Source organism: Lepisosteus platostomus, chromosome 5 (genome assembly GCF_059453375.1).
Source record: "Lepisosteus platostomus isolate fLepPlt1 chromosome 5, fLepPlt1.hap1, whole genome shotgun sequence".
Classification (NCBI taxonomy): domain Eukaryota; kingdom Metazoa; phylum Chordata; class Actinopteri; order Semionotiformes; family Lepisosteidae; genus Lepisosteus; species Lepisosteus platostomus.
The window spans coordinates 14,382,734-14,407,423 of record NC_142615.1 but is presented as its reverse complement, the minus strand read 5'-3'; the positions used below and the strand labels follow the sequence as shown (position 1 = coordinate 14,407,423).

At 43.4% G+C, this 24,690-nt stretch overlaps 1 protein-coding gene across 1 annotated transcript; it reads left to right on the top strand.

The window, feature by feature from the left end:
* The first annotated feature begins 5,279 nt into the window (after nt 1-5,279).
* On the top strand, nt 5,280-23,078 carry LOC148663836 (interferon-induced very large GTPase 1-like). The gene is made up of 3 exons (XM_088631403.1): nt 5,280-5,343; nt 5,670-5,811; nt 10,620-23,078. The coding sequence occupies exon 3, from the start codon at nt 10,626-10,628 to the stop codon at nt 17,787-17,789; it is 7,164 nt and encodes a 2,387-aa protein (XP_088487529.1). The 5' UTR covers nt 5,280-5,343; nt 5,670-5,811; nt 10,620-10,625; the 3' UTR covers nt 17,790-23,078.
* Nucleotides 23,079-24,690: the final 1,612 nt, after the last annotated feature.

The following is a 24,690-nucleotide window of genomic DNA, read 5'->3' as shown; positions in this document are numbered from 1 at the left end:
AGAAAAGGCTGGCTGTTTTGATACAGCATGTCTCCAGCTATAGTTAGGCTCTGTCCTCACTGGTGGTTACAGAACTCTGTATGGCTAGTTTCTGGGAATGAGATAATCTTGTCTTTATGGCCAGGTAGACACCCCTCTGGTCAACAGGTTTAAGCCAAAGTAAACAGCCCTTCTTGACATACTGATTGCTTTAAACATCACATCTTCTAACCTGAGTGTGAGGAGGTGTGGGTTTTGACGTTCCATCTGAATGGGAGGGCCTGGTGTTTCCCTGTATAAGACTTGTCAGACCACCTCTCTCACACAGGGCCTGTCCTGAGGTCTGGCTGCTTGTGCTCATAAACGACCAGCTCTGTACATGACACTTGTAGATACTGCCCTTTTGTGCTTGTTTCTCCCTTTCTCTTTTGTTCAAATGTGTTATTTGGTCTTAATGCCCTCAGAAGGAAGCAGGAAGATCGTCTGCTGAAGCCTTTTCTTTGGGGAAAGTTTGTTTCTCAGTTAGGTTGGTGTGTTGGACTGCAGTATATTGAGACAGAAAAGAGAAGGTTTCTGTTTTCTTTCTCTTTGAAAAAGGGGCAATAAAGGCCAGTGTTTCCTATATAAAACTGTTCATTGTTTTTGTTTTATGTTTCAGCTTGTGTTATACCTGTGACATTATAACAGACCCAGGGCTGAGCCCATAACGTGGTGATTTCCAAGAACAGTCAGATATACCCATTCATTTTACTTTGTCAATACAGCATAATTTTTAAAAATATTTTAACACTGAGGCACTGAAATGTATTCAAGAAAATTCAAAATTACTTAAATTACTTAAAAAGTCATGGGAATGCTCTATACGAATTTAGAACACAAATTGTAGCAAGCTGTAGTGATCTGTTCTAACTCATTGGCTATTTCTTTAAACTGTATTTAGACATTGTAGAAAATGAGAAAAACACTTTTAGTGCTTCTTATTGTATATCTGTGTGACAGTTTTCAATCACATGTTCTCAGTCCCCTTGTGTGTAATCAATTACTTTTGAAAATGAGTCCACAAAGATACACCCGCTCCCCTGGTTAAGTAAGGGTTCTGTCCGACAAGTCTTTACATAAAACAAACGTTACTTAAGTTGCAGGTGAACCTTTCTTAGTCACACAGCAGCAGCTGATATTGCAATCCATTAGGTAGAGAGAGAAAGGAAATGTTGTCCTTTAAATAGGGTGAGAACAATTAGATTATTGTGAATTACAAAATCAAATTAATGATCATAAAACCCGTCAATCAAAATAGTTAAACACCAATTGCAGCTTACACTTCAGAAATACACAGTATAGTAAATAAAATTACATGTAAATGAATTTATTAATAATTCAATGTACAGTATCTTACACAGTACTGTTCTGTAATCAAACACAAAATAAACTACAGAATACATATTACAAAATTATTAATACTGTAATACTCTTACCACAGTACTGCCGTACTTAAGACACTTGCATGAAAGCAAAGAAAGACTGAAGTGTTAAAGAGTTGGAGACAGCAGATTGCTCACTCTGCACTATTCTTTTACAGAAGGACCTACTTATTCTCTGTAATGTGAACTCTCCTCTCCTAGACAATTTCATCGTTGGACTCACAGGAGTCTTTTACATAAAGTATAGTTTTGAGTAACCCAGTGAGAGAGAGTATACATACAAATCATCTCCAATCTTTAATGGTGGCATCAAATTTAATCATAACAGCTAAGAAGAGGTGAGCTAAGTTTGTTTTCCTGGGTGTGATGATCATTTTGCACTTGCAACCGTCTTCTCTATAAGACTGTGATTGGCTGCGAACATCCCACCTCATGCCTGACCATAGTTTCATTCTAGTACTGGGATTGTCAGACTGATGTGATGAGTCTACACTCTCAAACAGCTCAGACTGCAGGAATATCAGTGTGAGATGTGTCACAGTGGGCTCTCTGTATATGTAATAATTAGGATTTACTTTAGTCTGTAATATTAGTTTCATATTCCATTAGTTTTTGCCTTGTGCTTTGAAATCAACGTTTGCAGTGCTGGATATTGCTACAGTCCTCAAGGACTTTAAATGGGACAGATTTATGAATCCTCAAATCTCTTTACTATATGTACACACAGCTTTCTATTATTAAAATTGCAGCCTATATATTCTGCTTCTTCAGCTAAAAGAGATAGTTATCACAGTGTTAAAGTAAATCAGATTGTTTGGCTGACAGCAAATGCTGACCTTGTGGGCAATTTTACATGATTGAATGTTACACTTCCCAAAATTGTGCATTACTGTTTTTCTGTTTGAGTGATTCGCTAACACAGCATAACTTTCTAACTTGTCTTTATCCAGCTGTAAATCAGTAGTGATACTGGCTCCTGTTACTAAAATAAACATCACAATTAAAGATGTACCTTATGTAATTATTTGGATGTGAACATCCTAGTCACACCATTCAATAGTGTTGGGATTGACTCACCCTGATGAGTGAAACTGAGAGGGAGACACAGTACAGACAGCCTTTGTTTTGGTACAGTTTGTTATTGAGATTAGTAAGATTCAAATTAAGCTCATGAGCCTGGAATGGTTACCGGTGTTAAACTCTGCTGATTGATTAACTCTGCTGATGACTTTATGATCAGTTTTGTTTTGAGAAGGGATCCTTTCACTCACACGTTATCTGACTGAGATAAGAATGTGATGAAGACAACTAGGATGACCTTCTCACTTCCAGGACATTCTTGTATTTGACCTGAATTTGCACTGAGAAACCCCAAACCATCACATCTAGGGTTCAGCGGACATGTACAGTAGTTTGGACAATGTGCTCAGGAAACATGTTAGCCAAGCTCTCCTCTGTTCAGAGTTTTCCTCCAGTGGTCCGAACAGGAAACACATCTTCACTCCTTGGGCGTTGACTCGCCTCAGTCAATCTGGAGATAAAACTTTTCAGTGTTGATGAATTTCCTTGTTGGTATGAAAGCCCAAGCCAAGAAGGACACAACCACTCATATTAAAAATTTGTACACGGAGCACAACGTAGTGGACGTGCAGCGTACATTACTGTAATTATTACAGTATTATTGAGGTAGGGTGCAACATGTTAAATACTTTAATGGGCAGGACAGGACGGCTTCATATCTCACTTCATCCTAATGGCCCAGGTCTCAGCTCAGATTGCTTCAGTTTAGCTCAGCACCTGAGACCCCAGAGTATTCTTTCCATTACAGGTGAGTCTGAGTGCTTCTCAGGCGAGGCTCAGAACAGCACCAACACCCACCTGAAAAATTCAGTAACACTGAAGAAAACCTGAAGGCATTAATATGTGGCCTTACACAATTCACAGGAATAGGAGACTCACTCTCATTACCTGAGCAGCGCGCTGAAAGAAAACTGTCTTTCTGACAGGAGCAGAGCAGTTTTAAACTTCTTAAAAGAAATGTCTGCTCACCTGTTCTTCATGAAACTGAAGCTACTGACAGAAAGAAGCAGCACGTTCGTACCAGTCAGCAAGACTGGGCCTGGTCAGTCCTGGGAAAGGAGACCAGCAAGGGGTGCTCTTCCCTGTGAAGCAGCATGTCCAGTCCAATGCCCCAGGCTGGGGACACAGTGTATTGTCTTATAAACCCAAGAAGATATTAGTATTAAAGGCAACAGACATCTCACTCGATTGATTTTAAAGTCCAAAGAATAAACTCTTTCAGAGAGCACAAGCTGGTACACAAATGTATCCTCTGCGTTTGTACTCATCATTCTAAGGTACTAAGCCGTTCGGGAGAGAAGCAGAAGGCACAACATCAATAATACCATATATACAACAAGAGGTTATTACTGGTACAAGAGCATTTTTGACACAGCATGTATTCCAGTTGCTCAGAGATGTCACACACTTTCGCTGCAAACGGTCCACACAACAGACGTCTATCTTTTTCACAGATTGAGCCCTACACCAGGACTAAGTCTATTTACCCACTGGAGCTCCACAGGTGTGAGTCTGGTCAGTAACTGGATGGGAGACCTCCTGGGAAAAACTAAGGTTGCTGCTGGAAAAAGTGTTAATGGGAACAATAGGGGGCGCTCACCGTGTGGTCTGTGTGGATCCTACTACCCCAGTATGGTGACAGGGACAGTAGACTGTAAAAAGGATGAGATGTAAAACCGAGGTCCGAGGTCCTGACTCTCTGTGGTCATTAACAATCCAGGGCCAAATTTCCATCTGACCTTTACCCATCATGGCCTCCTAATTACCCCCATCTCTGAACTGGCTTCATCATTCTGTTCTCCTCCCCACTAAGAGCTGGTGTGTGGGGAGAGGACTGGCGCACTATGGCTGCCGTCACATCATCCAGGTGGGGGCTGCACATTGGTGGTGGTGGAGGGGATCCCCATTACCTGTAAAGAGCTTTGAGTGGAGTTTGCAGAAAAGAGCTACAGTATATAAATGCAAGCAGTTATTCATATTATTTAAAGGGCAGGTGCTGCACTTCAAAGATTTGTCAATGTCCCAACATCTCCCTCCGCTACTCTATGTGAACAGTAATACTCTCACCCTCTACAGGACACTAGATTGCAACTCAAGACTTTATTTTGATTAAATAGATACTGACTTTACTATTTGCCAATGAGAAATGAATTTGTTTTCTGCCAAGAAAGTTGTCAACACCGTTACTTGATACCAATATTAACAAATGTTGTAGTCACTTTGTGTGTTCTCGAAATGTAACTATGGGACATGAAGTCAAACTCTGTGTTCAAGTGAAAACCTGCTGTGCTCCTTCTCTGTTCTCTGGCCCATAGTCTGATAAATTCTCATTTTATTGTCTGGTATTAGACCAAGGGCATTGGTGTGATGTGACTTCTATCAAAACAGATTCACTTCCTAAAGCAGCAAACAACTCCTAATAAAGTCAACAATTATAACTGTGAGGGCTTAATACTGACACGCTAACTGGACAGTTCACATTTATGTGAATAATACAGTATCTGCACGGAGGAGGAAATAAATACAATTAACTTTGTGTTTATATATACAAATAAATACAAATACAAAGTAAATACAATTACATAATGGAGCTTTTAAATAATTAAAAGAGTGTTATACAATAAATTTCAACACACTAGGCGCGATGGCAGTGTTTTGCTTTAAAACTTTAAAACTTTAAAGCAAGTTTATTTTTCTCCGGAATTTCTCCCAATTATTTCTCAGAATGAAAGGCTGAAAGTTTTTTATGCCCTGTTCTCGTTATATTGAAATTCGAAAGTGAAAGCAAAGTGTGACTATAAATCTCGAGAGCGATCATCTCGTCTGTCACGTCCCCAGATCAGCTCCACAGCGGAGGATACAGGTGAGATGATCAATTTCAGACACAGCAATGCTCTCAGACAAGCAGGGGACGAGCAGATTGCTTTAAAGATATTTTGAGATATCCCTGCTTTAAATACTTCTGAGTTTACAGTCCAGGATTTAACGCGCCCGACAGGACAGACAAACGCCACTGTTAACTGCCATAATTCTGGTTTGTCGTGCAGTAGCTGTAATAATCTCCGTCTTTAAACAGAGGCGCTTAATACAACTGGCGAAGGCATTAACCTTGAATTAATACATTGGCACTAACTGCTGAATACCGTGCCCGATTCACACTTTAGACACTCTTCTCTTGAGTCACAACAGGTCTGGCAGCAAGAAGCACTTGGAAACCCGACGAGGGAAGAGGTTTTCCGGTGAAGTATGAAGGTGCTGTGACAGTGTGATATCGATAAGAGGAGCGAGCAAGCGAGTGGAGATCTGGAAACCTCAGAGCGTCTCTGCAGAGGTAAAATTGTGCTCCTGCCCCCGATCCCATGAGCTCAGTTGCGCTAAAACGAGAAGTGTAAAGACAAAAATCAATTTACCGGAAAAACACACGTTTTATTGCTTTAAAGTATCTGATTTACTGCGAAAAGCGGGGTCTTCTGGATAAGCGTCACGTTTTTCTACTGAACATTTAAACTGTCCGGGAACTTCTCTTACATTTTCAAATGTATTTTATACTGAAGGTACTTTACTGAATGTTTAACGACAAGAAGTCAATTTCGTCGAAATAAAGTAGTACGTCATGTTCACAAAATCAAACACGTAGAGCCTAATTCAACTCTACATCGTTAACTCTGAAAGAAAAGACCTTTCTTATTTTAGTTTCAAAAGCTTTGAAACGGCAAAAAACATCGTCGCTTCTCAAATTTCATAAAAAGATTAAAGATTAAAGATCGGACATCAGTTATTTCTCACTCTTTCTTGAAAAGCTTCTCTTTACATTTTAAAGCAAAGTTTTATTTGTTTTGTCCGTCTTAGCAGCATTTGTTTATAAAATGAACTCAAAGATGAACTGTTAGATATTTCATTCCGATTTCAAATGAAAGATTAAGAATGTTATATAATAATATATTTAGGACTCATTCAAAATCCTTCTTTGTGTAACTTCCATTACCACTGCATCCATTACAGGAAGAAGGAAGAATACTCTTCATCGAACATTAACCCCTATTTACAAAATTCAGAATAAAAAGAAACACTCTGTGTGTGCTTCAAATAGTTTCTTGCTTTGTGCTTTGCAGATTCACTCATTAGTTCTTGTAGATCCAGTTTTCCAGCTATTTTGAGCTCTAGTGATATTGTGGCAAGTCCAACAATATACTGGCTAAAGGTTAAAAGAGCATGTAGAGCTACAGTATAAAACTGTTGGGAGAAGTGCGAGTTTATTTTCACAAGGCTCAGTAGCTCTTCAGCAGTGGAGTCCAAGACCAGAACAAGGTCCACTCACTTGGTTCTGCTTCTTCCATCTGCGCATGGCCAGTCTCTGTCTGCCTGCTGTCTCCAACTCCTCTCCTGTAATCTGTCACACACTCTTTCTGTGTGTAAAATGTTTATTCTTCATCAAGATTAAGAAGACTTTTTGATCCTCTGTCTCTCGCAGCCTACCTACAGCTACATACTGTAAGCAGCTCAAGTTATATCATTTGTTTTTTAATTTAATGACATCTTTACTCATCATTAAATGCATATTTTACCTGTAAATAAAGAAGAATTCATAACTACACAGCCCGACGTGGCTAAGGTTTAATAACACTATATCTCATTTTGGATTTATAAATCTGAAACTCATGATGTCTGTATTCTGTATGTAGTAATAACACAGGCAGCGCTGCAATGAGCGGTTGGAGGTGTATGAGCTCTTGGGAGAGGAGTGACAAAGCACACAGCAGGAAATCCATAGCTTTGGTCTTGTAACCATATTTGATATATCAGTAAATTCTCATAAATGTATAGACATTTCTTCTTATTCATATTTGCTGCACACATTAATTGAAATAAAGGCATCTGTTATTTCATTTAGCATTTTAAAATACGCTGTTATATATTTTGTTACATTGACTTTTTAAAACAAGTTTTTCTGCTCAAATTTGGCACCACTTTGGTGTCCGCCTACAGTATATGGACAGGCCACCCATGGCCCTAACATTCCCACGATGTCAGCACCTGTAGTTTTCCTTTACTGACTGTGGTTGGGATGTAGAGGCGAGATCACACCCTTCTAAAGCCACCTACAGGATTTTCCTGTTTTGTTTTAGGAGGAAAATTTATGGAATTACTCTGTCGTCAATTTTACAACCTTTTTTCTTCTGTGCTGAGTAATTAGATACAATGCAGACTAAGGATTGAGATAGACTCAGGTGGGAGTACTGAGTAAGTCAAGTCCTGGCAGCCAGGTAAACCATCAACAGAGTGTAGTTTATAATAAACCAATAATATATCTATCAAAAGTGAAGAATGTTTTTAGAGCATAACAGACAATTTACATATTACTTGTTTATGATATCACTGATATTAACAATTGCATTTTTGGCTGAACGTGTTGAACCCCAAACCCCCCAGAGGCAATTTCCATCTGCCCTAAACATCTTCAATCACCTTGGAAAGTACAGAAGTTCAAGCCTGATTCAGGGTTTGAATTCAAGGTTACTCCTTGCGAATGAAGTCTGAAACTTCAGCTTCTGTCTTACTCTGTACACACAATAGAAAAATATGTCCCAAAGAGAAATGACAAACACTTTTCATTTTTTTTCAAAAGATAATTTGTCACATGTGTGTCCCCAGTTGTTTTACTTTTAAATACAAAGACAAGTTAATCAGGGCCGTCTTGCACATTCAAGTCTACTTTGGCAATTTTACATAACCTCCTGCCAAACCAATGCCATTTTTAAAAATATGAGCTTTAAGAGAATCTGTAAGGGATTTTGACTCTTTGCATTGACTCAAACTGGTCATATAGAAGATATTAGGGCTTAAAATGTACTCATTGTTAAATTAAGCAAAGCACTGCCACCACATTGTAGAGAAAACATTTTAAGTATTGTGGTTTTAATTAAGCATGAATAATACATTTAAATATAAATGTAAATATATTTACAAAATAAACTATGTACAGTAATTAGAGGTGAAACACAGAGATCTGTAAATTCAAACAGCAGTGCTCCTATTACAGATCCCTGTGGTCCCTCACTAATTATATCAACCCAAGTTAGTATCACCCCTTGTGTGTACCCTGTTTCCTGTCTGGTAACAAATTCTTCCACATACTGCCCGCGAAAGACTTCTAATTGTGTAATATATTGTCATTTATTATAATAATATAATTTTGTGGATAGTGAAATAATAATATATTCCTTATGTTAATATTATATCAATCATGAATTTTCCCTATATTATATAAAATGATATTAGATTATATTTTCCCATTCAGCTGATCTAATCGATAATCTGTCTGTGAGCTTAACCTTTAAAATATGCAGATTTTGGAGGTCTTGAAGTCGGCCCATTGTCAGTGAGACCATTCAGCTCTGTTTTCTTTTTGGCTTGTAATTTCTTTACCCTTTTTTCTTTTTCTCTGTCTCCTTCAAAGCTATGGCTCCCCTGCCTTCTCCAGAGAGTCTCCTTCCACTGGCAGAACTTGGCATTATTTCTCTCCAATTCCAACAGCTGTATTCAAGCCAGTCTCTCTGCTGCATCAAGGCAGCTTTTTCCCCAACGTCCTATTATTTCACACAGCTCCATTTTCAATCAGCCTACCTTATTACTTCATCATCTCTCAATAAAACCTCGCTCCCACCCAGCCTTCCTGAAGAGGCTCCGCTGTGAACCTGCACTTGCAGCTGGGCTTGTCATTAAGCACTGCCCTGAGATCTCAAGGCCCACTGCATAACAAATATATTAAAGAATAATACATTAAGATAGAATTAACATTTTTAACTGAAATAGCTGGCCAGGATCCCTGCCCTCCACCCATAATGACGCAAATCAGTAGTTAAAGATTAAAGTTAAAGTTAAAGAGGCAAGGCAGACTCTGTGAATCACAGTAACATTGAAAACCGTTGCACTTCATACTTTCCTCAGGCAAACAATGTACACACCTCGGGTTTACATAATATGCGATGTAGGTAATCTCGGACTTGTGCAAATGATTCTAAAATGTCAGGAGCAAACATGCCGAGTTGTGAACATTTTGCGTTACTCATCTACATTACCAGGGCTGCCGCCTTGCGGTGATCTTCTCTCCCCCTCAGCCTTCTGTCTTGCTTTGTACTTGCTACCGATTGGTAGCTAAAAGAACTTTCACACTTTTTGAAACATTTTCTTGTGTTTGTGACTTCAGTGATATTGTACTCATGACTGGAAAGAGGCAAACAGGTGCGAAGCACAACCCATGCGCAAACACAGGAATATTGATTTAGAAATGAAAGAGAAAATGAGAAAGAAAAATGAAGGTGGACAAAACTTATCGGCAATAGCTCGTGAACTCTGTTTCTCAGTGTCTACAGTGAATACAATTGTAAAGGATGCTGCCCATATCAAAGAACATGTGAAAGGATCTGCCCCTTTAAAGTCAACAATAATAACAAAACAGTGTTCTGGTGCTATTTATGAAATTGAAAAATTATTAATAATGTGGATGGAAGATGTGTCCAGTTAAGCCTAATGATTATGCAAGCGAAGGCTAAAAGTCTTTACGAAGACATAAAGGGAAAATATCTCAATGCTTCTCAATAATTTCTGGCAAGTAGTGGTTGGTTTAATCGTTTTAAGAATCGTGCTGGTCCTCATAATGTTAAAGTGAGGCTGTTAGTTGTCATGCTGGAATATTTTATTGTTTAAATATTTTTTTTCTGTTTTTTAAATTTTATAGTACATTGCATTCATAATTATTGAACTTCATTTTCTCTGTTTGCTTCATATGAAAGAAACTGACAGAAATAACATCTAAAACATGTTCACTGACACATCGATGTACTATACAGTACACATGTATGCATAGCCTGTGGGGTGTGATAATGGGTGGGGGGTCACTTTCGACTTATGTAAATCTCTAGTAAATTTCCGAATGTAACTCAAGGTTTGTCTGTATTTCCTCTACTTTGTGATGAGCTTGACTTAGCTCTGCCTGAAAACACAGTGTAGTTTTTAAAATAAATTCTGGAGAAAAAGAGGGACCCAGAACCCAGGATCTCTTCTCAGCCCAGAAAAATTTGAGACCCAAAACCTCGTTCTTACAGTTTTATCTTCTCTTGTCTTTTTTTGATAAACTAGCACAAGATGGAAAACCCAGAGGAGACTTTCAGAGAGATAATGGACAAGGTGAGACAGGGTCTTACAGAGCTTCAGAAGCTGCGCAAGGGAGGCAAAGACCGGAACAGTACTGAGGTGAGAGAACTGGAAGACAAGATTCGCTCAGCCCTTGACGTTCCTCAGGAGTGCTGGTTACCTGCTGGAGAGTCTCTAAAGGAGCTGGTGGAAAATCTGCACCAACTGCTCCATCTTCTGGAAGACTCTTCCCTGTCTCACCCTGGCAATTTTCCTGATGAGAAGGTGTTAAGAAGTGCGTCTGGAGGTCTGGCTCTGCAGGGAGTCTACTGCACTGGGGCTGTGGAGGACTTGCTGGAAAAGAGAGAGCAGCTCATTGAGGTTCCTGAGGGCTTCTCACTGCACAGACCCCAGCACAGCTCGCTTTACGAGAAGGAGGAGTTTTCATCCTATAAATCACAGACTCTTTTCCAGAAGACCATGGAAAAGCTTGGCTACACTTTCAGCTGCTCAATAAAAACTGGGATCAAGATGTTCGCTGTGGAAAACACAACAGAACTATCCTGCTCCACAGAATGGGAGAAATCTCACAGATCCTCCTCTGAAGAGTCCTATGTGTTGAAAACAATGTACAATTATGTCCCACTGGCATCTAGCTTTATTGAGAAGGAGAAACTGAAGCTGTCAAGTGCTGCCATGAGAGACCTCAGAGACATAGAAGAAGTGCTGATCAACAGTCATGAGGGTGACATGACCCCTGTTTTAATGGACAGAGTTGGTGCGTTTTTCAAGAGATTTGGCTCCCACGCTAACCAGGGTCCTCTTCACTTTGGTGGGCTGTTCTGGTGGAAGGCCTGTGCTGAGGGGGTCAGCAGCAGTGAAGTCACAGAGATGAACAGCCTGACATCTGAAGTCCTTAATATCTATGTTGGTGCTGGATACCGTAGAGCTAAATCCCGTCCAGCAAGAATGAGAAGTTGCATACCGAATTTAACATCTTCCATTATCCCTTGTTACTTTACCTGTAAGAAAAACCCACAGACCGAAGTGAACATGTCTGCATCAAAGCTGAAAGGATCCTTTACTTGGAACTACAGTGAAACCCAGATGAGCAGGGTGCAGCTCTCTGTCTCTAAAACTGGGGGTCCTGCTGAAACTCACAATCACCTGCAGTGGAAATGTGCTCTGGTCAGCAGTAACAGGACCTGGCAGCTGATAGACAGAGGGACCAGGCTGATTGCTGTGTGGGACATCATCCTGTCTGCTCACACTCAAGACTTCACAGACCCTTTCAGACTGAGCTGCAGCCTGCTGGAGGCCTACAGAAGGATCACAGGGCAGGACGCAGACCTGATGTCAGGAGAGAGGGAGCTCTCAGCACAGAGAGAGGCTGAGGAGCTGATTCAGACAATAAAGAACTGGACTGTGTCCAACAGTGAACAGAATCTGACAGAACTGCTGCAGTTCAAGAGTAAACTGAGAGAAACAACAGGGTCCCACAGAATCTGGTTTCAGACCTGTCTCTCTAACAGGGTCATGCAAGACGTTTTACTGAAAGTTGTTAAAAAGCAGAAACATGAGGAAGCCGTAAATCTGCGAAAGATGATGCGCTATCTCATGGAGCCTCACCTGTACGTGGTAAAAAACTTCCTGAACAGAGCTGAAATCATGGAGTGGGTCTACCAGGCTGAGGAGGAAATACACAAAGTTGTTTCTGTTTCTGAATTCTCTGAACTGGTGGAAATCCTGAAGCAAACTAAAGAGGAATTATCAGATTCTACATTCACACTCAATGACTCTGTACACGTGTGTGAGGCCAAGATCAAAGCCACTTCTATCATATCCTTCTCCCTGAATTCCCTTCGACAGACTTTAACACATAATAATGAGGAGGAAGCAGAGCTGCTGGTACTTTCTATCATCACTCCTCTAGGATACAACTCAAAGAGCAAAACTTTCAGTCATCTTCTGAGCTGGAAAGACATTGAATTTTTAGAGAATGAGCTGCAGAAGGCTTATGACAAGTACTGCTCTCTGAAAGAACAAGACCCTACAAGAGCTCAGGCCTACTTAGTGTTGACAGCTCTGATTGTATCCAGAGATGAACAGCCAGTCTCCTCACAGGACAAGGGAAGGCGACTGCAGTTCCTGAAATCACAGCTGAGGGTCAAAATGGCTCCTGATGTTTCCTCAGCAGTAACTTCTGCAGATGGATACCCAGACTGGGAAAGACTTCAGCAAGACCTCAAGTCTGTTATTGACAAGGAGGATAGAAAAAGGAGTACAGAAGATATTATGAAAGACCTGAAGAATTTAGCTACATCTCGGGAGATTATTTTCTCAGAGCAATATCACTCAGGTTGTAATCTGACTCAGCCTTCAGTACAGGTTGGCTGTTTCCCAAACACAATGGAAGAACAATTCAGTAAGGCTTTTATGAACTTGCTACAGAAACTCGGGCTCAAGAATTCATATCATAGTAGGCTGAAGAAAACCAATGTCCTCGTTATCAACAGTTTGTCATGCAGTGTCACCCAACCTCAAACGGAGAAAGAGCTGTATGTTCACTATCTCTACAAGCTCATGATGTTGGACTACAGTTACAGGACCTTGTTCCTTAAAGATCACAAGACTGACTCTGCTGGCAGTTGTCTGATGAAAGAGAATTCAACTGATGACACAACAGGCAGTGATGACTTTTTTAGTCTTGGAGTCCAGAGTTCCACTACACGCAACAGCACTTCTGAAGAGTCTTACAGAACGGACATTTATCAAGAGTCACATAGTCACCCCATGGACATCCACATGGCTGTGTTCCACTGCTCTGATGACTTCCTGAGAGCGTTCCTCTTCACCAAGCTCTCCACCTGTCAGTTTGCTTTACCCCTCCTCGTGCCTAGCCCTGAGACTGTGGCATTGGAGTTCCCTCTGTGGGCCTTGAGGCAAGTCAAGAGGTCCTGGTGCAGTAAGGAGTCCTCAGAGAGAGGCAGCTCTGTGAAACACAACTGCAGGGACATGTTCAACGCTCCAGTGCCAACTGTGTCCTTCATCAGGTTGGGATCATCCTCCGTCTCCAAATCCCAGATCCTGAACAGCATCATCAGCCCCAAGAGACACAGTGTGTTTTTCCACCGACACTGCAGTGAAAGTTCCTCACACTGCCTGCTTATGGACGGGGTGGTGGAGATTGCCTGGTACTGTCCAGGAGGCAGGAAGGACGACGTGTTCAACAGCTGTGTGGCTTTCCTGAACCTTCACGGCGACACCAGCAAACACCCAGAGCAGCTGCAGTTTCTCCAGGAGGTCAGCACTGTCAACATACTTCTGATCTCAGAGTCTCCACTGGAGGGAGAACAGAAGAAGACAGCTGATGCTCTTGTCAACTCTCCTGTCCCCCTGATCTGTCTGTTTGCTGGACAGAGTAAAGTTCCTCCAGGAAACAATCCAACCAAGGTGAGACTGGCAGCCAAGAACAGGGGAGAAGCACAGCTGAATAAAGAAATAATATCGAACATCAAACACTGCATCTCCACTGTGAACAAGACCTCCAGCCTGCAGACATACTTACAGGCAGCGAGACGACAGAAGTTCAAGGTGGATGAAGACGAATTCTGTACAGAAGGGAAGAAAAAGGCCCAGGTTTTGCTGCACCTGTTGAAAGAGAAGAGATTATCCAGCCTAAAAGAGACTCTGTTGCCTCTGCAGGGTGAGCTGTGGCACAGGTGGTGCATGAAGGACAAAGAACAGTATCGTCTGAACAGTAAAGTGAATAAAAGTATTGAACAGCAGAGGAGTGAGATCAGAGCTGAGAAAAGAACCCTCCGTCTTGAACAGCTGAAGAGAGCTTTCCCTCTCCATGACTTTATGAGATCCTTCCTAGAGCGTTTAACTTCTGCAGATCCACAAGACACCAAGCTGTTCATGCTGCACTGGCTGGGAATGTATCTAGATGAACTGACCTCAGACACGCTAAGTGAACTTCAGGAGAAATACCACTCCACATGGACAACACTGAGACTGAAAGAGAAGAGTAAGGACAAGGAGCAGGAAATGAAACTGCAGAAGGAACTGAACACAATATCTGAACAGATTAGTGCTGCTACTCTCGGACTTCAACACCTCATGAGAGAAACCGCTCAGCTGTATGAGACTGTTCAATCAGAAGGACAGAGTCTAAAAGAGTACAAACAGTTTGTCAGTGTCCTTCCTGATGTTGGAGCAGAGATGCTGATTTCAGGACAACCTCTGGAGCTGATGGACGGAGATGCTGCCCATGTGCCCCTGGTGTGGATTGAGGCCATCCTGGACAAACTCACTGAGAGACTTGGAGACAGAAAGGTGTTTGTCCTCTCTGTGCTTGGAGTACAGAGCTCAGGAAAGTCCACTCTGCTGAACACAATGTTTGGGCTGCAGTTTACAGTGAGTGCAGGCAGGTGCACCAGGGGAGCGTTCATGCAGTTAGTGCGCGTAAGTGAGGATGTCAGAGCTCAGCTGCAGTATGATTTTGTCCTGGTGGTGGACACTGAGGGGCTTCGGTCACCAGAGCTCAGTAATAAAACCTCACTGAGTCACGATAATGAGTTAGCAACTTTTATTATTGGGATTGCTGACATGACTGTGATCAACATCATGGGAGAGAATCCCTCTGAAATGCAGGACATTCTCCAGATCTGTGTCCAGGCATTCCTGAGAATGAAGTCTGTTCAGATTAAACCAAGTTGTATTTTTGTGCACCAGAATGTTGCAGAAGCTTCAGCAAATGACAAGAATATGGAGGGAAGGAGGCGTCTCCAGGAGAAACTGGATGAAATGGCCAGCATTGCTGCCAGGGAGGAAGACTGTGAAGTTACTGGCTTCAGTGATATAATCCAGTTCGATGTGGAATCACAGGTTTTCTACTTCAAACAGCTTCTGGAAGGAGACCCTCCGATGGCTCCTCCCAACCCCTCCTACAGCCAAAACATCCAGGAGCTGAAGATGAAGCTCCTCAGTGTCGCTCAGTGGCAGCCAGGAGTGAAGTTTCTCTCGCTGTCAGAGTTTAAATTACGGATCAGAGATCTCTGGAACGCACTGCTGGCGGAGAACTTTGTCTTCAGCTTCAGAAACACCATGGAAATGTTGGTTTACAGTAAACTGGAGGAGAAGTATGGACAGTGGTCATGGAAGATGAGGAGACAAGCCCTGGAGGTACAGAACAGACTGAGAAACCAAATTAACAATAATAAAGTTCAGGCTGTGACATCATCAGATCTGTTGAATGAATTTAATGAGGTCTACAGCACTCTGACAGCTGAAATAGAGAAGTATTTTAAAGAGGAAAAATACCAGGAGATCTTGATTAAATGGAAGGTGAACGTTGATAAAAGACTCCAGAGCCTGAGGAATGAGCTCATTGAAGAAACCCAAAAGCAGAGCAATGAACTGATCAGACTGAAGAAATGCCGATCGGAGCTGGACAGGAAGAAATCAGAATACGAAGCAGAACTGATTAACATGAGCAAAGACCTGGCATCCAGACTAAAGAAGAAGAAGCCCAGTGATAAGAAAGTGGAGGAGGAGTTTGACAGACTCTGGGTGAACTGGGTGACCAGAGTGTCCTCAGAGCTGCCCTCTGAGGAACAGCTGGATATCAGAGCCACAGTGCAGAACATCCTGCTGGAGAAATTCAAGAACCAGGGAGATGTCACCAACAAGATTGTGAACAGAGAGGAGATCTTCCAGTTCAATAAGATGAAACACATCAAACAATGCTGGAGAAGATCTGTATGGAACACAGTTACTTTTCAAGACCCACAGTGGGAATCTCATGGGAATGAACTCACTCAACAAATACAGAGAGCTGTAAATAAATACATTGACAGGAGAGAAGAGGAGAAAGTGGATTTCAATGACAACTTCATTCATGAAATCCTGGGGCTGATAAAAAGTAACATAACTGATTATGAAAAGTCTAAAAAGCAAAATATATTCACAAAAGAGTACGAGTTTGAACTGTCTGTCTATCTGTGCTTTACTGCATCACCGCATTTTGAGAAACTACACACAGCCTTCAGGAGAGCCAATGATCCTCTGATTTACCTCAAGAGTAAGAGGGATCAGTACCTTTACTGTTTTAAGAACTTCTGTAAAGGAGCCTCATCTGTCACATTCTTTGTAGATTTTATGTGCAGATGTCTCAAACCTGCGATCCAGCAGGCAGTGTGCGCTAAGACCTGTATCCAGATCACAGATGAAATGAAATCTAACTACCCTGCTTTCAGTGGTAACAGATCCAACCTGGAAAACCACATTCTGAGACATCTCGCTGAGCAGGAGAACTTTGACTCCTATATGGAATATATTAACTATCCAAAGGATTATTTTGAGAAGTTTATAAGGGAGCGTGTTGAGACATACTGTACAGACAACAGAGATCAACTGAGAAGGATGTTTAATACCAATCTGAGTGACCTAGTACAGCAGGTTTTAACAGTGAAGACTACTGTCACTGCTGCTGTGAGAGAGAGACATGGTGGCGCCACCTTGTGGCTGGATGAGTTCTGTGCAGCACTCAGTGATCACATGGTGCTCCCCAGACAGGACTTCAGAAATATTGAAAAGGAAGACATCACAGACCTGCAGTTCCTCGGAGAAACGATGGCCAGATCACTTGATGAGCTACTGAAAAGTCTTCAGAACGAAAGCAGCAGCAAACCTGACCTTGACTTAAAGATGTTCAGACACAGACCTGATGAGATTCTGTGTGAGGCACTCAGTGGCTGTTGGGAACAGTGTCCCTTCTGTAAAGCCATCTGTACAAACACCATCCCTGGCCATGAGACTGACCACAGTGTCCAGTTTCATCGTCCTTCTGCTCTGGCTGGCTGGCATTTCCGTGGGACAGATATATTTTATGTTGATATTTGTACCACCTCAGTCAGCAGTGACAAGAGTTTCTATCCTACTCGGAAATCTACTGAAACTGTTCCCTATAAGACCTACAGAGAAGCAGGTGAACCTTACAGCAGGTGGAGCATCACCCCAGATAACAGCGAACAGTCCTACTGGAAATGGTTCATCTGTGCTTTCAGGTCACAGCTGGAGGAGAAATTCAAGTGTAAATTTGAAGGTCATGGTGAAATTCCCAATGAGTGGAAAACAATTGAAAAGAGCTCTGCACTGAATGAGCTGATGTAACTTTACAAATGAAAAAGAAAAAAGTACCATCAAAACAAATTTTAAAGATGAACTTTTCATATAAATGTCTTTTTGTATAAACTGACACCTGCAATGGTGTAAAAATGAAGTGATATCAAACAAACAGTCCTACTGGAAATGGTTCATCTGTACTTTTAGGATAAAGATTGAGTGGGAATCTGGACTGAAATTAAAAGATCTGAGTAGATTCCCTGAAGACAGGGACAGAAGCACAAAGAAGGCAATCCTGAGAGATGAGCAACAAACCCACATAAGTGTAAATATTTAGGTTTTCAGGGACACCGATGTTCAACCTGATTAAGTGGGATTATGAATCAATCCTTTCAGGAGCTCACCTACGGATCAAGTTAGCCTTACAGGTCCTCATATCATATCATCATGCTCATCTGTAACAAATCTGGTTATTAATGAACAGATGAGAAGCACTCTGGGTAAGATATGGTAACATATTGTCACGCCCTCTGCAGCCAGAGGGCGTTCCTTCTCTGTCCTATCCCTAGTTTCCGGTCTGTTGTCCTTCCGGTCCCTCTCTTTCCCTTGGGCTATATATTTCCGGGTCTTGCACTCTGTCCTCGCTCAGCATTGATGTTCGGATGTCCTGAGACCCGCCTAGCACCAGGGCGCCCCACGTCCACTCCCTGAGGGCATAGGTTTCTATACGGCATTCCTGAACTCTTTGCACTAATGAGCCCGGGCCTTTTTCCCGTCTCGCCGCTACGCATATGGGTCTTTTTCCGCTCTCCTGCTCCCCACGGTTAGTCCCTTTGGACATCCGTGACAGAATGCTGAGCCACTTACTGACCCCGCGAGCGGCGCTTTTTGTCTTGCCGCAGTTTTTTTTCTCGTTCTCTGGGCTGTTTTTTTTTTCAGTTCCTCTATTCTAATCACTGTATATCACTCCGATCTTCCGTGCCTGTGAGCAGGTCCTGCACCTGGCTTTCCTCGGGTAGATCACTCCGATATCAGTGATTGAATACTGAGCTGGCTTTCCTATTCTTATTACTGGATATCACTCCGAGCTTCTGTGTCTGGAGCGGGTTTTCGTGCCTGGCTCTTCCTGGTCTTGCTCTCTCCGATATCAGTGATAGAATGGTAAGCTTTCTGCCGTTCCTCCATTCTTTTCGCTGGATATCACTCCCGGCATCTGTGTCTGTGAGCGGACTTCGGTCTGGCTTTCCTCAGGTTGTCCACTCCGATATCAGCGTTAGAATGTGAACGTGCCCATTGACCAGTCTGCTGTATTTTTCCCCGGGGTTTTTGTGTTTTTTTTTCTTTGTTTTTTGCCTTTTGTTTAGATTTTTTTCTTCCTGGTTTCCCCTCCTTTTTGGTCCCCCCTGCTCTCTGTGTCTCGGAACTTTGGTTCCTATCTGTTTTTGGTTCCTATATGTTTTTTGTGGTTTGTCTCCCTGGGCTTTCCCAGCTTTTTGTCTGTGTTTGTGCTTGTGTACTTTTTTGTTTTAAGTCTCCGGAGCTCTACTCTACCCCCCTTCCTCCACCCAATAAAGGTTTATACTCCGGAGGAGGGGGTAGCTCTCAGCCGTGGACTCCCGGAGGTTTCCTTTCAGTTAAATGAGGTTTTTCTTCCCCCCAGTGCTGGGCAGCTCATTTATTTGTATGGGCGTCAGGAGCAGCAGAGGGCGTTCCTTCTCTGTCCTGTCCCTAGTTTCCGGTCTGCTGTCCTTCCGGTCCCTCTCTTTCCCTTGGGCTATATATTTCTGGGTCTTGCACTCTGACCTCGCTCAGCATTGCTGTTCGGATGTCCTGAGACCCGCCTAGCACCAGGGTGCCCCACGTCTGCTCCCTGAGGGCATAGGTTTCTATACGGCATTCCTGAACTCTTTGCACTAATGAGCCCGGGCCCTTTTCCCGTCTCGCCGCTATGCATATGGGTCTTTTTCCGCTCTCCTGCTCCCCACGGTTAGTCCCTTTGGACGTCCATGACACATATGGCCTTCAGATTGATTTAGGATTGAAGAAGAAAAAAAAGAGAACTGTCTCCCAGTAAAATTATTTTAGTACTATAATGTCACAGAAAGCTCTCACTCAACAGACATTTAGACACTGAACAGTTAATGAGTAACTGCAGATTTCTGCAACTATTGTGTTTTATTTTAACCTGAAATTGGTTTCATCTTTAAACTTTATTCTGACATTTGTTTTGCTGTTTGTGAAAAGTCATTCAGAGTTTGGCTGAGGAACTTCATGCTGTATTTTGAAGCTGTGGGTGTGTGTCTATGTCCACAGGAAATCTCGGCATCTGCTCTCATACTACATCAGGGGTCGGGTTCTCTGTGTAGGTTAATTCTTATGTTTACTGTGCTGATACATTCTTAAATCCTCTGGTGTGTGATTAACGGAAACAGATTAAAATAGGAAAAAAATAAGATATTTGCAATAGAAACACAATACATTGAAATTGGTGACAAACCTTTCTTCTGCTCCTGTACTGACAAATGGGATACTTATTGCTTCTAACTAAAATATCTAATAAAGGAAATCACAATCAAATGTGACAAACTGTATATTTTAACAAGCATAAATAATGTACTGACATTTCACTTGTGTTGTTTTCTTCATTTGGAAATTGTTTGTTGTTAAACAAAATAACACCAATTTAACCTGTCAGTACAGCTCCCTCCTGTTTTACAATCAGTGATAATGCAGTGTGAGAGAAGACATTAAATACTTTCTTCACTTTCACTCAAATGACACTACAGGTCCAGACCACTGAAACCCCCAAATTATTAGGATCCCTACTTAAAGATCTTAAAGTGTTCCGACAAAGGCTGAAATGAAATACACTAACATGCACCATACAACTTCAACAACTCAATGGTTCTGTTTTTATCAGCTGACATAGTAGTGAGCACAGAGCTGTAAACTGTAACTGCTCTACAGAGGGCATAAATACACACAATATTAAGTCTTGTTTTCAGCCTTTTAAACCTGTTCCACCTTAGTGGCAGGGTAGTGCAGTGGTTAACATCACTTCCTGACTTCAGTTCCTGGGGGACTGTCTGTGTGGAGTTTGCATGTTTGTGTTCACTGGGGTTTCCTTCTACAGTCCCAGTCTCTTGCTGGTGGGTTCATTGGCTTGCGGGAAATACCTACATAGTGCAGATGAGTTTCTTGTTGTCTTGTACAGAGGGCATGTTGTTACTGAGGTCAGGGAAAGATCATCAGTGTGAGAATATGGTGACTGTTTTTCCCAGCTGTCTCGCAAAACCACAGAAATTAAAGTGAAACTAATTATCAATAATAATTTTGTATAATAGGAACCTTCCCTGGCATATTTATATTTGTGTTCACGTGGGTGTTCACACCTCAGATCGCCTCCGGAGCCAGTTGAGCCCAGCCTCGCATAACCTGTAATTTCGGCCGTATGTGTTACAATATATATTTTAATTAAACTGTTACATTTCTTCAATTCCACTGGTCAAGAAACAAAGTCTCCAGTCACTTACCGTACACTTAACTCCAACTCACAAACTCTGTCAGCAACGCAGCTGGCCAGCTTGTTCCCCACCCCCACCACCCTTTGTGTAAAGTAGAGCATCCTGACCTGGCAGGCTGTGGAGCCTTCTTCACTTCTGCACAGTGAATTAATCTGTATTAGAGTGTTAACCTGTTTTCATCAGTGTTATTAACTGGAATTCTGGGATTAGATTTATTTTGGGGAAGAATGTTTGTCTAGTCCCAAAGTTTTTCTGGGATGGCAGTAAAGTGTAGCAGGAAGTGCACCTCTCTGGACAGCCGGGTCTGCCTGTGTCCAGTTTCTATGTCCAGGCTGTGGTCACTGAGCCTGTCCTCTCTGGACAGCCGGGTCTGCCTGTGTCCAGTATCTATGTCCAGGCTGTGGTCACTGAGCCTGTCCTCTCTGGACAGCCAGGTCTGCCTGTGTCCAGTTTCTACGTCCAGGCTGTAGTCAATGGGCCTGAGCCCTGACCCGGAAGCAACTCTTTTCACACTTTCCGACAGCGGGCGGCCAGCTGAGTCCTGAAAGCTCAGTGACTGCATCTCAGAATAAGAAGGGAAGTAAAACACGAGGCAAAAACGACATGTTTTGGAAGAAATCAAGAGGATTTTTTCACCCCTGGGCATGAATTTGTTGTGAAGGGAGACCAGCACAGCTGCATCCCCGATAGTGAGCCCCACAGTAGCTCCTCCCCTGCAGTCTGGCCCTGCAGCTCTCCAAATGCTAACAAACACTTTATCAGATGCCTCCCCTCCCCAGGGCACGGGCTCACACACGTCAGGAGAGCCAGACAGGGAAAATGGCTGGAGTCTGGAAGTGGCTCTTTAAGAGCTGACTGACTGGCGAGACCTAAGAGACCTAAGAGATCATTCCACAAGCTTGGGGCAACAGAGCAGAATGTCTCCCAGTGCCTCTCCGTGTCTCCCACTGTCTCTCCGATTCTCCCAGTGCCTCCCACTGTCTCCCGGAGTCTCCCAGTGCCTCTCCCTGTCTCCCAGTGTCTCCCACTGCCTCTCTCTCTCAGAGTCTACCAGAGCCTCCCAGTGTCTCTCAGAGTCTCCCAGTGCATCTCTCTGCATCTCTCAGTCTCCTAGAGTCTCCCACGGTCTCTTGGGGTCTCCCAGTGTCTCCAAGGGTATCTCAGTGTCTCTCAGGGTGTCTCAGTGTCTCTCAGCATCTCGCAGTGTCTCTCAGGGTCTCCCAGGGTATCTCAGTGTCTCTCGGGGTCTCTCGGCATCTCCCATCGTCTCTCGGCGTCTCCCAGCATATCTCGGTGTCTCCCAGCATCTCCCAGTGTCTCTCGGCATCTCCCAGGGTATCTCAGTGTCTCTCAGCATCTCCCAGTGTCTCTCAGCATCTACCAGTGTTTCTCGGGGTCTCCCAGTGTCTCTCGGCATCTCCCAGGGTATCTCTGTGTCTCTCAGCATCTCCTAGTGTCTATCAGTGTCTCTCGGGGTCTTCCAGTGTCTCTTGGCGTCTCCCAGTGTTTGTGGCAGTCTCCCTGAAAGTGAACGCAGGCCAGAGTCTGAAGACAGCAGTCACTCAAACAGCCGCCCAGAGTCTCAACAGGACTCATGCTGAAAGGAGAGCAGTAGGGTTTTCAGTCTTGTTCTGAAAGCCGCAGGGCAGCCAGTGCAGGGGAGCTGTCACAGAGGTGATGTCCATCCGCGCCTCCTAGTTCTGGTTGAAACCCAAGCTGCCTAACGCTGACCACGCTGCACCTAGGAAAAGACAGGTTTGTCTGTCTGAGTGAAGGGGCCCGGTGTCTCCATTTTTGGTCGCAGAAATATTGTTTAATTGCATCAGCGTTGGAGTTCTTGCTCTCACAGAGGTTAGGGTGCGAGGTTAGGGTGCTGGAAACATGCGGCTGTAGGCCCCGTGAGTCGGGGTTACCTGAGGTATTTGAGACAGGAGGACACGACCTGCTCGTTAAAGCTTTAAGGCCATCTTGGTTCTGTCCGCCTACCCTGATGTAGCTGTGCGTTGCGGGCAGCGCAGGTCTGTGGCGGCTCGAGCTGTGGCCTCACGCCTCCCCTGGTCCAAGGACCAACAAGAGGGTGGAGAACATTCTGTGTGGAGTTTGCATGTTCTCCCTGCATTTTCTCCAGGTGCTCCAGCCTTCCAAGTTCTAACAATAAACGTGATCTTATATAGCACCTTTAAAGCGCTGTACAGAACATCAACACTTTGGAAGGTTAGAATGCCTTTAGGGTGATTGACTGGTTTTACAGAATTCCAGTGAGAGATAGGAAGGGCTCCCCTTTCCTCATTAGTCAGTCTCTGTGGTGCAATTGGTTAGCGCATTTGGCTTTTAACTGAAAGGTTAGTGGTTCGAGCCCACCCAGGGGCAGATTTTTTTTTCTGTGATATAAACGTGGTCTCCGCAAAGGTTGATTGGATTTCTTAGCGAAACCTGAGAATTTTTAGGGCAGAGCGGTGGCTCTGTGGCTTCGGAAAAAAAACTACCAAAACTACTGCTGATGTTCACAGGAGAGCTGGGGAGAGGCGCAGTCTGAGGTCTCTTTCACTCTGAGCAGCAGCTGCTTTATTTAGATGTCAGGCAGTGGAAAAATGACTTCAAAACCGCATCCTGACACCGGAAACAACTGGGGAAGTGCAAATGGGGAAGTTTCTGCAAGCCCAGTGAGCAGTGAATTCAAAAAAAGGTGTGTTTCAGTTTCATTTGATATCAAGCGATCATGTAAAACAGGTTCAGCTGTGTTTTCGGAGGCTTCTCCCGTGTCTTTCCTTTTTGATTTTTTTGTTTCTGCAAGGCACCAGGAGGTCACAGCTTGAATCTGGAACAGGCTCCCCAGCCCTGTTGTTGAAGTCGATACCCTGGCTTCTCTCCAGACACAGCTGGGTGAGCTCCTCCAGTCAGGACAGGAGGCTCTACTCTACACAGAGAGCGGTGGGAGTATGGAACAAGCTGCCCAGCCCTGTTGTTAAAGTCGATACCCTGGCTTCTCTCCAGACACAGCTGGGTGAGCTCCTCCAGTCAGGACAGGAGGCTCTACTCTACACAAAGAGCGGTGGGAGTATGGAACAAGCTGCCCAGCCCTGTTGTTAAAGTCGATACCCTGGCTTCTCTCCAGACACAGCTGGGTGAGCTCCTCCAGTAAGGACAGGAGGCTCTACTGTACACAGAAAGGGGTGGGAGGAGGGAACAAGTGTCTCAGCCCTGTTGTTGGAGCCAATACCCTGGCTTCTCTCCAGACACAGCTGGATGAGCTCCTCCAGTTAGGACAGGAGGCTCTGCTGTACACAGAGAGGGGTGGAAGGAGGGAACAAGCTGCCCAGCCCCAGCCCTGTTGTTGAAACCGATACCCTGGCTTCTCTTTAGACACAGCTAGGTGAGCTCCTCCAGTTAGGACAGCTTTCTGACTGATACATGCTGCTAAGACT

Excerpts from the sequence above, each read along its gene's own strand:
- LOC148663836 (XM_088631403.1), top strand. The coding sequence starts at position 10,626 with ATGGAAAACCCAGAGGAGACTTTCAGAGAGATAATGGACAAGGTGAGA.